Source organism: Neophocaena asiaeorientalis, unplaced genomic scaffold (genome assembly GCF_003031525.2).
Source record: "Neophocaena asiaeorientalis asiaeorientalis breed wild unplaced genomic scaffold, Neophocaena_asiaeorientalis_V1.1 scaffold399, whole genome shotgun sequence".
NCBI classification, from domain to species: Eukaryota; Metazoa; Chordata; class Mammalia; order Artiodactyla; family Phocoenidae; genus Neophocaena; species Neophocaena asiaeorientalis.
Genome location: NW_020173964.1, coordinates 3,015,699 through 3,029,010, shown reverse-complemented (window position 1 = coordinate 3,029,010; position 13,312 = coordinate 3,015,699). Strand labels below are relative to the sequence as shown.

Here is a 13,312-nt window from a genome sequence, read left to right as displayed (position 1 = left end):
TCCTATTCTTTAAAAAGGATGTTTAAATACCTTTACGTGCTATGCCCTGTACTAAGCATAACACATACATTATTTCCTCTAATCTTCCCAATAACGATGTGAGGTAGCAGAGACCTCTTGTATGTTCACTAAGACTTATTTCCTTTCCAAATTGCGCACACAACTTAACTGACTCCTATGCGTTTAGGTATAGCTTTGTAACTGAGTTTTAGCCAATAGAAAATAGGCAGAGTATATACCACTTTCAGGCCTACCCACCGAGAACCTCTCCAGTGGAATTCTCTACTCTCTCTGAGAAAAGACCTAGGAAAGGTAGAAGCCAAAAGAGAAAGAACATGGGTCCCTGACTGACCTCATGGAAAGCTGTCCAATCTAGACACACATAAGGTAGAAATAAACTATTGTGATAAACTACTCCCATTTAAAGTTTTATGTTACACCAGTATATATGTCCTTAATTCATATATGTCCCATACATCCCCATTTTGTAGATGAAGTAATAGGTTCAGAGGTTAAGAACCTGCCCATCATTATACAGAGGTAAGTGAAGGCACTGGTATTCCCACAAAGCTCTGCTCTTATTTACAGTATTATACAGCCTTACATCTATTTACTTAGCCAAGTCCTACTTAGCTCAGTCATAGCTCCTCTTTAAAACTTTTTTGAGTCCAACTGCAGTAGCATCAGCCTCCTCTGATCTCCAACAGAGCTTATTATTGGTATCATTTATTTTTAATTAATTCTATTATGCTTTGCTACATCTCAGGTCTTGAATCTGTATTTAAATTTGGTATAACTTTCCAACTGCATGTTTTATTTTCCCAACCATACTATTTGCTCTCTTAAAGAAAGGGTTTCTTGGTATCAGTTACACCCATAGAAAATGTCTCATATGTAGTATATACAGCAAATAAAATTTGCTGATTAAAAGAAATGAGATAGTAAGTTATCTACACCAGAAACAAGAACTTCCATCCTTGTCTAATAGTGTTTTCCTAAAAATGGCACATGTGAGGACTGTTCTTAACCCAACTAATTTACCCTGTAACACTGGATAAAACATAAACTCTCTGAGCGTATTTCCTCAGCTGGAAAAATGAAAGGGTTGGTGTAAATTAGTGGTTTTAAAACAGCACTCTAGGGAGCCCTAAGGGTTCCATGGAAGTGCCCTTAGGGGACTGCCCCAGACAACAGAGGTAGACCTACATGGCTTGGATTCCTGGGATTAGGAATCAGCTGTGTTTTTATTAATCTATATATTAAGTTTCCACATAACATTTCATTTGAGAAAAGAATTTTGCCGATTTAAAAAGAAAAAAAAAGCTAAAAACCTCTGGTCCAGATAATCTCTAAGATCCCTTTGAATCTAAACCTCTATGATTCTGTTTAGGGAAATTCATGCTAAGTACCACATGCTTGGAAAGAAAAATAAGACATAATCAGAGTTGCTCTAACTTACAGATGAAGTTGGCAGCCACCTACATGAAATGAGCTAAAGAATGCAAAAAACAAAAAAGCAGACCTAGGGCTTCCCTGGTGGTGCAGTGGTTGAGAGTCCACCTGCCGATGCAGGAGACGCGGGTTCGTGCCCCGGTCCGGGAAGATCCCACATGCCGCGGAGCGGCTGGGCCCGTGAGCCACGGCCGCTAAGGCTGCGCGTCCGGAGCCTGTGCTCCGCAACGGGAGGGTCCACAATGGTGAGAGGCCCATGTACCGCAAAAAGAAAAAAAAAGCAGACCTAGTCACTTCACATTATTTTCACCACTGTTTGCTTTACTTTTAGGATATTAGTCCCTAAATTAAATGCAAATACTGACAGGAATAATATAATATGCCAGTAACAAACTCTAATACCTGATCGTGAATTACTTTACCATCAAGATTAACAAAGTAATAGCAAACTGAGCAAGGCTCCTGAAGAAAAGAGGGTGCATGCAGAAGAGAGGGCTTGTATAAGAAGTTTTGATAAGTGTCTAGAGTACTGCCCAGAAAGGGGAGAGCACTAAAGTCATGTGATGCTGGACTATGGGCAGAAGATGTCAAAAGGTCCTCAGCAAAAAACTCAGGTTGCTGGAGAAAAACAGAGTCAGAAACTTGGTAAGTAAATAAAATCTCTAATTTCAAGAACGGAAAGACCCTGGAAGAAAATCCAGTGTTAGGTACTCTGTAAAATGTTTACACTCATTATCTCATTTAATCTTAATAGCTCTATGAAGTAAGTACTACTATCAGGTCTACTTGGCAGATAAGAAACCTACACTGAGCAAAGCTAAGTAACAAATTCACTCAACTATCTTTGGAGACTGGACTCTTAGCCACTATAATTCCCTTATCCTCTGAGTGTTGCTTCTTCTTCTTTTTTTAAAATTAATTAATTAATTTTGGCTGTGTTGGGTCTTCACTGCAGCGTGCAGGCTCTCTAGTTGCGGCACGTGGGCTTAGTTGCGGTATGTGGGATCTTAGCTCCCTGACCAGGGATCGAACCCAGGGCCCCTGCATCGGGAGCACAGAGTCTTAACTACTGGACCACCAGGGAAGTCCCCTGAGGGGTGCTTCTAACTTTGTCTATTCATTCACCAAGTATGTTTTGAGTGCCTATCACATGGCAGGTACTGTTCTAGGTGGTGGGAATACAAAAGTGAAGCAAACAAAGTTCTGGCTCTATCATGGAGCTTACATTTTCGTGGGAAGAGGTAGAAAAAAGTCATTCATTCATTATATAAATAAATAATCAATCAGGTAGTAAGAAATGTCAAGAAGAAAAATAAAGCAGTAAGAGGACAGAAAGTCATCAGAGGACAGAGAGAATTATATAAACTATTTAGGATGGTCAGGAACATCCTCTATAATAAGGTGATATTTGAACAGAAACTTTAATAAAGTGAAGGAGCGTGCCAAACAGATATCTTGGGAAAGAGCAGATCAGACAGTGGGAATGGCAAGTGCAGAGGCAAAGGGGTAGGAGCAGGCATGCAGTATTTGAGAAACAGCAAGGAGCTACTGTGGCTAAAGGGAGGGAAGGGGAAAATGATTATGAGATTAGAAAGGAGCTGGAGGCCAGATGATAGAGGACCTCAGTTAGGTGGGAGTCCCAGAAATCTGTGCATGCTTAGCAAGAGCCCTACTCCCACTTCCCTCAGCACCTCCACTCACCTCTACACTGCTGGCCTCTGGACCATCAGGATCTCATCATGCCCCCTTGCCTTGTCATGCCAGTCCCTCCAAAATGCCCAAGGTCCATCCCCTGGATTCTACTCCCCATATGGTTAAGTACATCATGTTTTCTGATCCCATCTTCTACTTCCCCCCTTCACCATTTAAAACACTTCTGCTGTACCCTCTCAAATTCAAGGTCAATTATATACAAAATCTCCTATACACTCAGCCTCATCTGTGAATGTTCACTTCATCTTGCTCAAACAAAAACCTGAATCTCCCTAGATAACATTCTTTCTTCCCTGTAATCTTCTGGAATGGTGGCTACTTTCTCTCCTACATACCTCCTATTGGACCTGGAGGTAGGGTTAAGAGTTCTTGTACTCATTGCCATTTCTAAACAATTATCCCTCTCTCCTCCAAAAAAAGAAAAAACCTTACCACCTTCAAATCCCATACCATCACCTTCTCCCTCTGCTAGCTGTAGTTATCTACTGACCCAAAGTCACTTTCCTCATTCCTCAAAGATCTTAGCTTCTGGGTCACTGTCACCCTCTGCAATACCACTCCTGAATAATTGTTGACTTCAATATCTTCTTATATCATTGGTTCTTAAAATTTGTGTGTGTGCACGTGCCCTGAATCCCTCTGAAGGTCTAGGGGTGAAGCCTGGGGACCACTTCTCAGAATAATATCTTAAATGCAAAAGAAATATATAGGATAATAAATAAAACCAATTATAATGAAATACAGTTATCAAAATATTTTAAAAATGTAATATAGTAATACATATGCCTTTTTGTAACTCTTTAAATAAGAAGCTTTGCAATAGATCTAATAACTACTATAATTTCACAATAGTGATTAACATAAATAATATTTTAAGGGACCTGCAAAAACTGTAACACAATATGAAAATATCATTTCTATCAAGACAAAGTTACAGGTACTGCTATTACTTTACTGGCTTGTTACCTATATTGTTAACTGAAGGAAATGTTAAATTTCACTTAAGAATTAGTAAAGATAAAGATGAAATTTTCCCCATTCCAGTTAACAAACCCCCTGAATTCTATCCATAGACTTACATAGATGGTCTCTTCAATCCCTGTCCTCTCACTTCCTTGGCTTCCTCTCCTTTGAATATCTTGTCCATCTTACCTTAGACTAGTCTTGCTTTAAATCCATCAACACAAATCTCAACTGTGTCCTTGACGCTTCATGGCAATTATACTATGTTTCTCTAGTTCATTCAGTATCCTGCTCTCTGGGATAAATATTTCATACTTTCTCCTCTCTACTTAATCCCCTAACACCTCATCTTTCCATCTTCCATTCCAATAGAAAACAGCACACAACCTCCTGCAAACTTCTCCAACCGCAAATACCAACCTACCTGCATCTCATGTCCATATGTTCTATATTATTTCCTGTTATTATGGATGAACTGTCCATTCTCCTAGATAAGAACAATTATTCGATTTATGTAGATGATTTTATCCCTTCTCGCCTATCAAAGAATTCACTCCAGAAATTTCTCTTCTCTTTACACAATCATTCTCATTTTTATAAAACAAAATGATAAAGACTCCCACTTCTGCCTGCAGCAACCGATCATTTCTTGCTTTTCCAAAAGTCCTCAAAATAATTGTCTATATATTCTTTACTCTTCGGCAGGCGGACTCTCAACCACTGTGCCACCAGGGAAGCCCTCCCATTCCTTCTTAAACCTACTCGCATCAGGCTTTTGCCTCTTTTCCAAACCCCACTATGACTTCACCAAAACTGCTTTTGCCAAGGTCGTCAATAACTTCTTCACTGATAGATTCAATGATTGGTTTTCAGTCATACTCTTACTTTGACTCAGCAGCATTTTTCCCTTGAAATACTTCCTTCTCTTAGCTTCTAGGATATTTGCCTGGTTTTCCTTCACCTTCTTACTCCACTGTTCTTTGCTGTCCCCTCCACATCTTTCTGACCTCCCTAACCCCTTGGAACACCCAAACGCTCAGTCCTTAGACCTCTTATTTATTCTATATATACTCTCCCTTAAGCAATTTCACATAATCTCCTGGCTTTAAATGTCATTTATATTTATATAGATGACCCCCAAAATAACTTCATAACACACATCTCTCTCCTGAACTCCAGGCTTGGATACCCAGCATCCTATACAATATCTCAAGTTTAACATGTCTAACTGAAGCTATGATATATACCACCCCCCAACCTACTCCTCCTACAGATTTTCCATCTCAGTTAATGTCTGAGTCTTTCTCATCTCATGTGATGGCTGCTATTTTCTTCTAGTTGCTCAGGCCCCAAGCTTGGAATCATCATTGATTCTATCCTAACTGTGTCCTCTAAAACCTAACAACTGGCTCCCAAGTTTTCTTTCTAACTTCACCTTCCATTACTCTTCCTCTCTCTCACTTAGCTCTAGCCATGGTAGTCTTCTTGCTGTTCCTCAAACACTCTCAGATCAGACCTTTGTACTTGAAGATTTCCACCTGGAAATCTTATCCCTCAGATGTCAGTATTCCTTTCCTCATTCCTTTTAAGGTCTTTACTCAATATTTTTTCTACATTAGAACTTATCAGTATCCAACATATTATGATTTTTATTTATTTATCTTATTGTGTATCTCCTCCACTAGAATGCAAGCTATACAATAACAGCGATTCTTGTTTCGTTCACTGTTGTACTCTTAGCACCTAGAACAGTGCCTATTACATGGTAGGTACTTATAAGCACTTGGTGAATGGATGAATTAATAATGGAAAAAGTAGAGAAGCAACTATGAACATAACTAAATGAATAGAAAGTCTAATGGGGTCATTGGTCTTTTTTAACTAGGTTTATAGTCTTTAGTATCTTAGAGAGATAGAAGAAAATCATTTTTCATCAAATAAGAACAAAATATGAAGAAAGAAACAATGCAGGAAAAATCTGTTGAAAATTAGAAATATGACTGCTACAATTTGTAAATCAATTAAAGAAAAAGAAAGCAAAAGTGGGAAAATCTCATAGAACTTAGAACAGAAAAAAAAGGGGGGAAAGAGAGATAAGAGAAGCAGAAAACCAACTACAGAATGGGGTGGTGAGGGACAAGGAGATAAAATCACTAAGGAAATATTTTTTAAAATTTCTCTAAGTTGAAGGAGGGTCTTTAAATTGAAATCACCCATCAAATACAAAATAGGGGTCAGGAAAGAAGACCCACAGCTTACCACATTATTTATAAAATTCTTGAAACAGGAAGGATAAGGAGAAAAGCATATCATATTGAAAAAAAAAACTTTTAAAAGAAGAGGAAAAGAACAAGAAGCAAACTTCTATCTGCCACCCAAAATGTATCAATGCCAATTTTTTTTAGCTCTTTAAATCTTTTCCTAAGATATAAAACCATAGAGATAAATTTGATACCCCATATTTCCCTTTTCCAATTCTACCATCCATGGTTCTGAAGGAAAACTATTTTTGAACCTAGAATTCTATATCCAACTAAATTATTAACCAAACATGAGGGTAACATAAAGTCACTTTCAAATAGGCAAGGACTCAGAAATTTTACTTCTCAGGCACCTTTTCTGAGGTAATTACTTGAAGATGTTCTCCAACAAAACCAGGATGTAAACTCAGAAAGAAGAAGATGTGGAACTAACCTAGGAAAAAAGAAATCCCAAGATGAGAGAAGTGTAATAGCTCAAGAAATTAATTAACCCATACACTCCAAGAAAAATGCCTCCAAAGAAGAATGGAATATATTCCAAGCAATAGGTATAAGGACTAAGGAACTGGATGAAACTGATCAGTTGGTAAAGAAATCATTTTTTTTCCCTCAATAAGACAAAATAAAAGTAACTAGAAACTCCAGAAAAACAAAACCTAAATAAGAAAGCCATGGTTCAAATATAAAGCAAACTAAAAAGTAACATTATTTTAAACAACTGATAGATTATAATGTTAGAAATTTTTTTCCTTTGAGTAGTGCAAGCATTGTAAAACTGAAACTATGGGTAAGAAAGTATGATTAGAAAACACTAATGATCTCTACATTGAAAACTATTTTATATAGAACAATTAAAAACAGAATTGATTAAAAGGGGCCTTAGAAAAGTGGGATTTTAGAAAAACTTGTTTACATATTCCATTTGATTAAAAATGTAACATGATATAAAATAAGAATGAAGGCGAGGGTTACTAAAACTGGTGGGTAAAAGTAAGATGAAGAATAGGATATTTACATAGTATCTGCTCACAAAGTATCTGCTCACAAATTCCTTATTAGTTGCCAAGGGGAAATAGTAACTAGTGGACAAACCTGGCAGACCACACCTAGATCGAGCAACATTGTAAAGCAACTATACTCCAATAAAAATTAACAACAACAACAAAAAAGTGAGTCAACATGGACCATGCAGTTTCAATAGGAAGCAAAGTAAAACAGGTGTTAACGAATAGAAATAAGAGAATAAGACACACAGAAAGCCTCAATGAGGATGAAAAATAGATGAATGACACTTTACTATCCCCTTAAGTATAGAAAAGTTTCCATTTACAACCTTCTCACTTTTGCCTCATCAACATCTTTCACCGTTTCATCAGTAGTCACTTACATCAGCAATTCTCAACTGTTTCCAGAATTAAATTCTCTTCTAAATTTCAGAGTTATATTTCCCAAAAGCCAACTAGACATCTTTAACCTTTATTTCTTCAGATTCTTCACATTTACTATATCAGAATCACTCTCTTTATCTTCCTTTCTAATCCAACATTCTACTACCATTCCCTTTCTCTGCTAGTAAGTTCATGTACAGCCTCATCAAAAAGAGAAACCTCAATCAACTTCAATTACTTTCTCTCCTTCATCCCACACCCAGTTCAATGATATTTCAATTTTTAAAAATATTATTAAATATCTACTATGTACTATATGCCAGGGAAGAAAAATTAATGACACAAATCCTATAAATTTTCTCACCAAAATGTGGTTCAAATTCTATCTTCTCCATTCCCAGTGCCATAGTCTTGCTATAGGCCTTCATTATCTCCTACATGATCTAACTCATCTTCATATTTCCAATCACTCCTCTTCCCTCAAATCTCACAATGGAATTAGTTTTTTTCCCCTAAATCTCAAATCCGTTCATTTCACCACCCTGTTAAAATTATCAATGGCAATAATTAATGTTAATGCCAAATTTAAAGAGCTTGGTCAATGACTAGGAACAGTATTTTTCTATTGTACTTAACAGCAAATGTCATTTTAACATGTAAGAAGTTTTAAAACAGATTTATTTTGGATAATTTATCTTTATTCAAAAAGATAAATCTCTTTTGTATATAAAGCTTAACACTGCTTATAGAGAAAGAAGCTAGTGAGGAATGTATTCAATGTGTCTATTTTATAGGAATTAAACCCAAATATTAAAGTCTAAGTAATCATTTTGACTTATTAATAGTTAAAGAAAATAGATAATCTGAGCAAATTCTTATATATACCTATAGTGAAAATTTTTCTCCACTGGGTGGTTCTTAAAACTCCTTCCAAATTTAGAACTATTTAAACCCAACTCTAATTATGTAGTTGTTTATACTGAAGTAAAAATGAGGATATGGATGTGATAGAGTAAGGAAGAAAAACAATTTGTGAAAATGTGAGTTGAGCATCAAAATGTGTGTACTCTTTTAAACAGATAAAGCTTTAATGAAACATCTATACTAGCCTGAACAGGATAAAAGCAGTAAAGGAAGAGTGAACTAGAGGAAGTAGAAGCAGAAGAACATGCTTTGTTCTACAACCATTACTATGTGCCACCTTGAACTATGTATTTACCATTAGACTAGAATGGACTCAAATGCCCAGGCTAGAACCTATACTCTTGAAATCCAATTTCTAAGTAAAATAAGATTTATTATCAATTTTCAGATAAATATAGGGAAAATTATTTCATAAAGAGGCATTGATATAAAAGATTTTCCTTCAAGAACTTATAAACATTAAGTAGGTCATACGTAATTTTAAGCTATGTTGATTACCAGAGAAAGATAGTATAGAAAGAGACCTAAGGAGGCAATCCATGTCATGGTTTCCTGCCATAATATATACATACATACATACAATACCCTTAAGCTCCTCATAATGACTGAGTTTTTTATATGCATTAAGGATATCCTATATGAACAGAAAAATGTAACTCTAAAAGGAAACGTGAGGTTTCATTCATTCTTCTACTAATAATATGGGGTTTTAAAATTTGTTCTTACTTTGAAAAGTCAATGCAAACATTATGAAAAAGATTATCAAAAGCAAAGGCAGCAGAAATAACAAAAAATTTTAGAATGTTACCTTCCCTAGATAAACTGTATATATATATATACACACATATATATGTATATATGTATATATTTTATTAATCTGAGGAAAGACATTTATATTGTGAATTTATTTTCCCATCCGAAATTTAAAATTATAACATCTACTTACCAACCCAACACAGTTGCTTAAAGCCACTTTAGTTGTACTACGTTGATCTTGCAAGTATCCTGTGTAATGACAGTTGTCTAAAAAATCATGTTTCCACTGGGGTCCATCTTTCCCCCAATATTCTACTGTAAAATGTTTGGACACAAAATCTGTGTTGAGAGTCAAGTTTAGGTGAAAGTGCTTGCCATAGGCTGAAAGTTTAAAAAATAACTTAGATACTGCCTGTTGTGGATCGAAAGGGTCCATACTCCGTCTTCTCCTGGAGTGCTTATCATTCTTCACAGTAAAGCTGAGAAAAGCTCCATTTTGATCAACCCTTATTGGAATAGTTAGCTGGTAGTGTTCTAGATAAGTCAGGAATTCCTCTTTGTAATCACAAGGCAGAGAATCCAGAAAAAACACATGGAAGAAAAGAAAATTTAACAGAACAAAGAAGTAGCAGTATAAACAACAACTATATTGCTTAAAACTATGCATCATTATATGTGAGGTATGGACAAAAAATGTTATATTAAACAAAAATGAAAGAGCAGAAGTTTAAAATCTCAAAATGAATTAAGTTCTAAATATTCCATTCCTTAAAAAAAATGCTAAAATTATTTTGAAAGGCTATTTTTCTTTTTTAAATCTAATTTTAAAGACATGAATTCTAAAAGCTAAATTCTACAGTAAATATGAATATTTTATATTGAAACAAAAAACAGTGAAAAGTACACATACGTAAAAGAACAGAATTTCATTCAGATAAAATATGTTTATGAAAGTTATCCAAAAGAGTTTATATAGAATCTCTACAGTCTTGTAGAATTTTTTTCTTTTTTTTAAAAATTATCAGTCACAATGTAAAATACAGCAGCCACTTTGGAAAACGGTCTGGCAGTTCCTCAAAAAGTTAAACACGGAACTACCACCTGACCCAGCAATTCCACTCTTAGGTATTTTTACAAGAGAAATGAAAATGTACATCAACACAAAAACTTGTACATGAATGTTCATAGTAGCATTATTCATAATAGCCAAAAGGGGTAAATAACCCAAATATCCACCAATTGACGAATGAATGAATGAATGAAGAATACGTGGTATATTCATACAACAGATTATTCTACAACAGAAAGGAATGCAGTACTGATACATGGTATGACATGAATGCCTTCATAATCAAAGTTCATTCTCTAATACTATAAAAACACTATGCTAAGTGAAAGGAAGCAGTCACATAGAATTCCACTTATATAAATATACAGAATAGGCAAATCTCTGCAGAGAGAAATAGGTTAGAGGTTGCCTAGGGCTGGGGGTAAGTTGGTTTGGAGGGAACTGGGGAGTGACTGTTAATGATTTCAGAGTTTCTTTTTTGGGTAATGAAAATGTTCTAAAATTGCTTGTGATGATAGTTGTACAACTCTGTGAATATACGATAAACCACTGAATTGTATACTTTAAATGGGTGATTACATGGTATGTACACTATATCAAAATAAAGTTGTTTAAAAATTATCAGATTGACAAAAAATTCAGAGGACTATTAAATATATTTTCCTCACTTAGGTGTACTAAATATTACCAATCTACCTTCTTAACCACATCTTCCTTTAGCTAAGTTTATCACTAAGGTGGAACCAAATGTCTGCAAATTGCTTCACTGTCTACACATGAAGTTCATCCACAAATATAAACTCCCATGAAACCATGACCAAATGGAAAAAAAACTGAAAAATAATATTTATTTCACTTCTCATAAATAAGAGTTCATACTAAATGCTATGGCTTTGTTGATCTACTTTGAGAGCCACATTTTGTACATATGGACTTCTAGATATATACATCAATCTATAATAGCCTTGAAAATCTGGCTCATCAGCACCAAAAAAATGAACTATACATTCATGGGAGGAGAATCCAAAAGGTATGCTTTCAATAATTCCATAAGAATTGGACTGGTCCATGGAAAACAAAATGACCTTCACTCCTGGGACCTCTGTTAAGATCTTTCCTATGATATGAAGTTCAATTTTACAGATTAAAATTATAGGGACCTATGGGTTAGAATCTGAAAAGTTAAACTTCTTATAACTCTTACTCTTTTATCTAGTTTCCAGTCCTTATATCAGCATTCTTAAGTTTGGAAACATATTTTTCCACTAAGGGTCCTTATTAGAAGGATCTTATATCAGAATTTGCCTGCTTTCTTGCTCTTTTGCAAGAAAAACCTTTGGATTCCTTTTGAACATGAACTTGCCTGTAAATACTGGCAATGAGTAACCCTATTAAAGTTTAGAATTCAGAAGAAGAGGCCTAGGTCTATCATCTTCTAAGAAAGACCAGTCAACTCTAAAATGCACTGGATATTAAATACTAGTAGGACAAGTTAAACAAACTCTTTTAGAGTCATTAACATTTATGAAACTAGCACTGAATTGACACAGTAGGCCTCCGCTCCTACCAGCATACATCCCAAAGAAAACGTTCATCCAAACTAAATATTCAGTCTTTTCTTGTAAGATAAATAGCAACATTTTTTTTGTCAGTTTCAAAAGCAGGAATCCTACCTTGAGAACTGTATGAAAGCCTGTGGTCACTATGAAATTCCGATGAAGCCATGACGAGGCTCAAAATCCAGGTCAACGTCTTCCACAAAATTTCCATAATTTAGAAAACTGGATGATTTTTTAGAGGGCTACCTATGCGCTAGAGAGTCAATACCATGCCAAAATCGAAGCATAACAATTTTATTTCTTTAATACTTCTTGCAGATTAGTTATTAGATATTCCACTGTTTAACGGGTATTTTTTTCCAACATCCCGTACTTTCTTCTGTATCTGGATTCATTTTCTCAGTCCAAAATGAAAAAGATAATGATGGTAAAATTTTCATAAGCAGAGCATTAGGCTGATCAGTCACTAAAGTATGGCCATTTTTTAACCTAGAAAAAAAAAATTTAAGTTAACTGAAAAATATTCTGAATGGACAGATCTATATTGTTGAATGCTTGCCAAAGGACACACTACAAAATAACATAATTAAATCAAACCATTTTGTCCTTTATAGTTTAAATAAACATTCACAAGACTAAATACCAAATTAGAAACCTAAATGGTTAGCAGGATAATGCCAAAGCTACTTAATAATCAAAGAAGGAACCTGAAGAGGATTATAAAAATTCTTTTTAAAACTTTGAAGATAACAATGTATGGGTATAGTGACTAACCTTTTGCTAAAATAAAAACTAGGCTGACTTTACAAAGATAATTTTGTGAAAGTGATAAACAGTATGTGATTGCATTCCTTAACATGCTTTTCAGTACACTGCTGTCCAGAGATTGATTTGTTGCTTTATGAGGCACCTATCTTTTTTTTCTTACAGAGTAGATCTACAAATACACAGTGGCATTAAGCAGCTGTCTGTGAAAACTCAGTAGCATAAACTAAACTTCTGAAAAGTTGAACCATATTTACTGTAACCCTTGACTTTATCTGGAAGTCTTTTATGACTCATAAAGCAACACATATGAGACAATTTAAACTATCTAGAATGTAACTGTAAAGAAAAGTAGTTCATTTTCTGAAAAGAATTTTTAAAAATTCAATTCAGGTATCACAACAGATTTCATGTCCAATCTCACGTACTTTTCTTTCGACTTACAATTTCAGAGTCCATGAA

At 35.1% G+C, this 13,312-nt stretch overlaps 1 protein-coding gene across 1 annotated transcript in view; it reads right to left on the bottom strand.

Annotated features, from left to right (window-relative positions):
* Positions 1-12,318, bottom strand: part of ADAMTS6 (ADAM metallopeptidase with thrombospondin type 1 motif 6) — a 263,626-nt gene extending 251,308 nt beyond the window's left edge. The window contains exons 1-2 of the mRNA XM_024753116.1: positions 12,200-12,318; positions 9,648-10,012 (exon numbers count right to left, since the gene is read on the bottom strand). Of these exons, the coding sequence (XP_024608884.1) occupies positions 9,648-10,012; positions 12,200-12,296 (462 nt within the window). The 5' untranslated portion in view covers positions 12,297-12,318. The remainder of the gene's footprint in view (positions 1-9,647; positions 10,013-12,199) is intronic.
* Between the last annotated feature and the right edge of the window lie 994 nt (positions 12,319-13,312).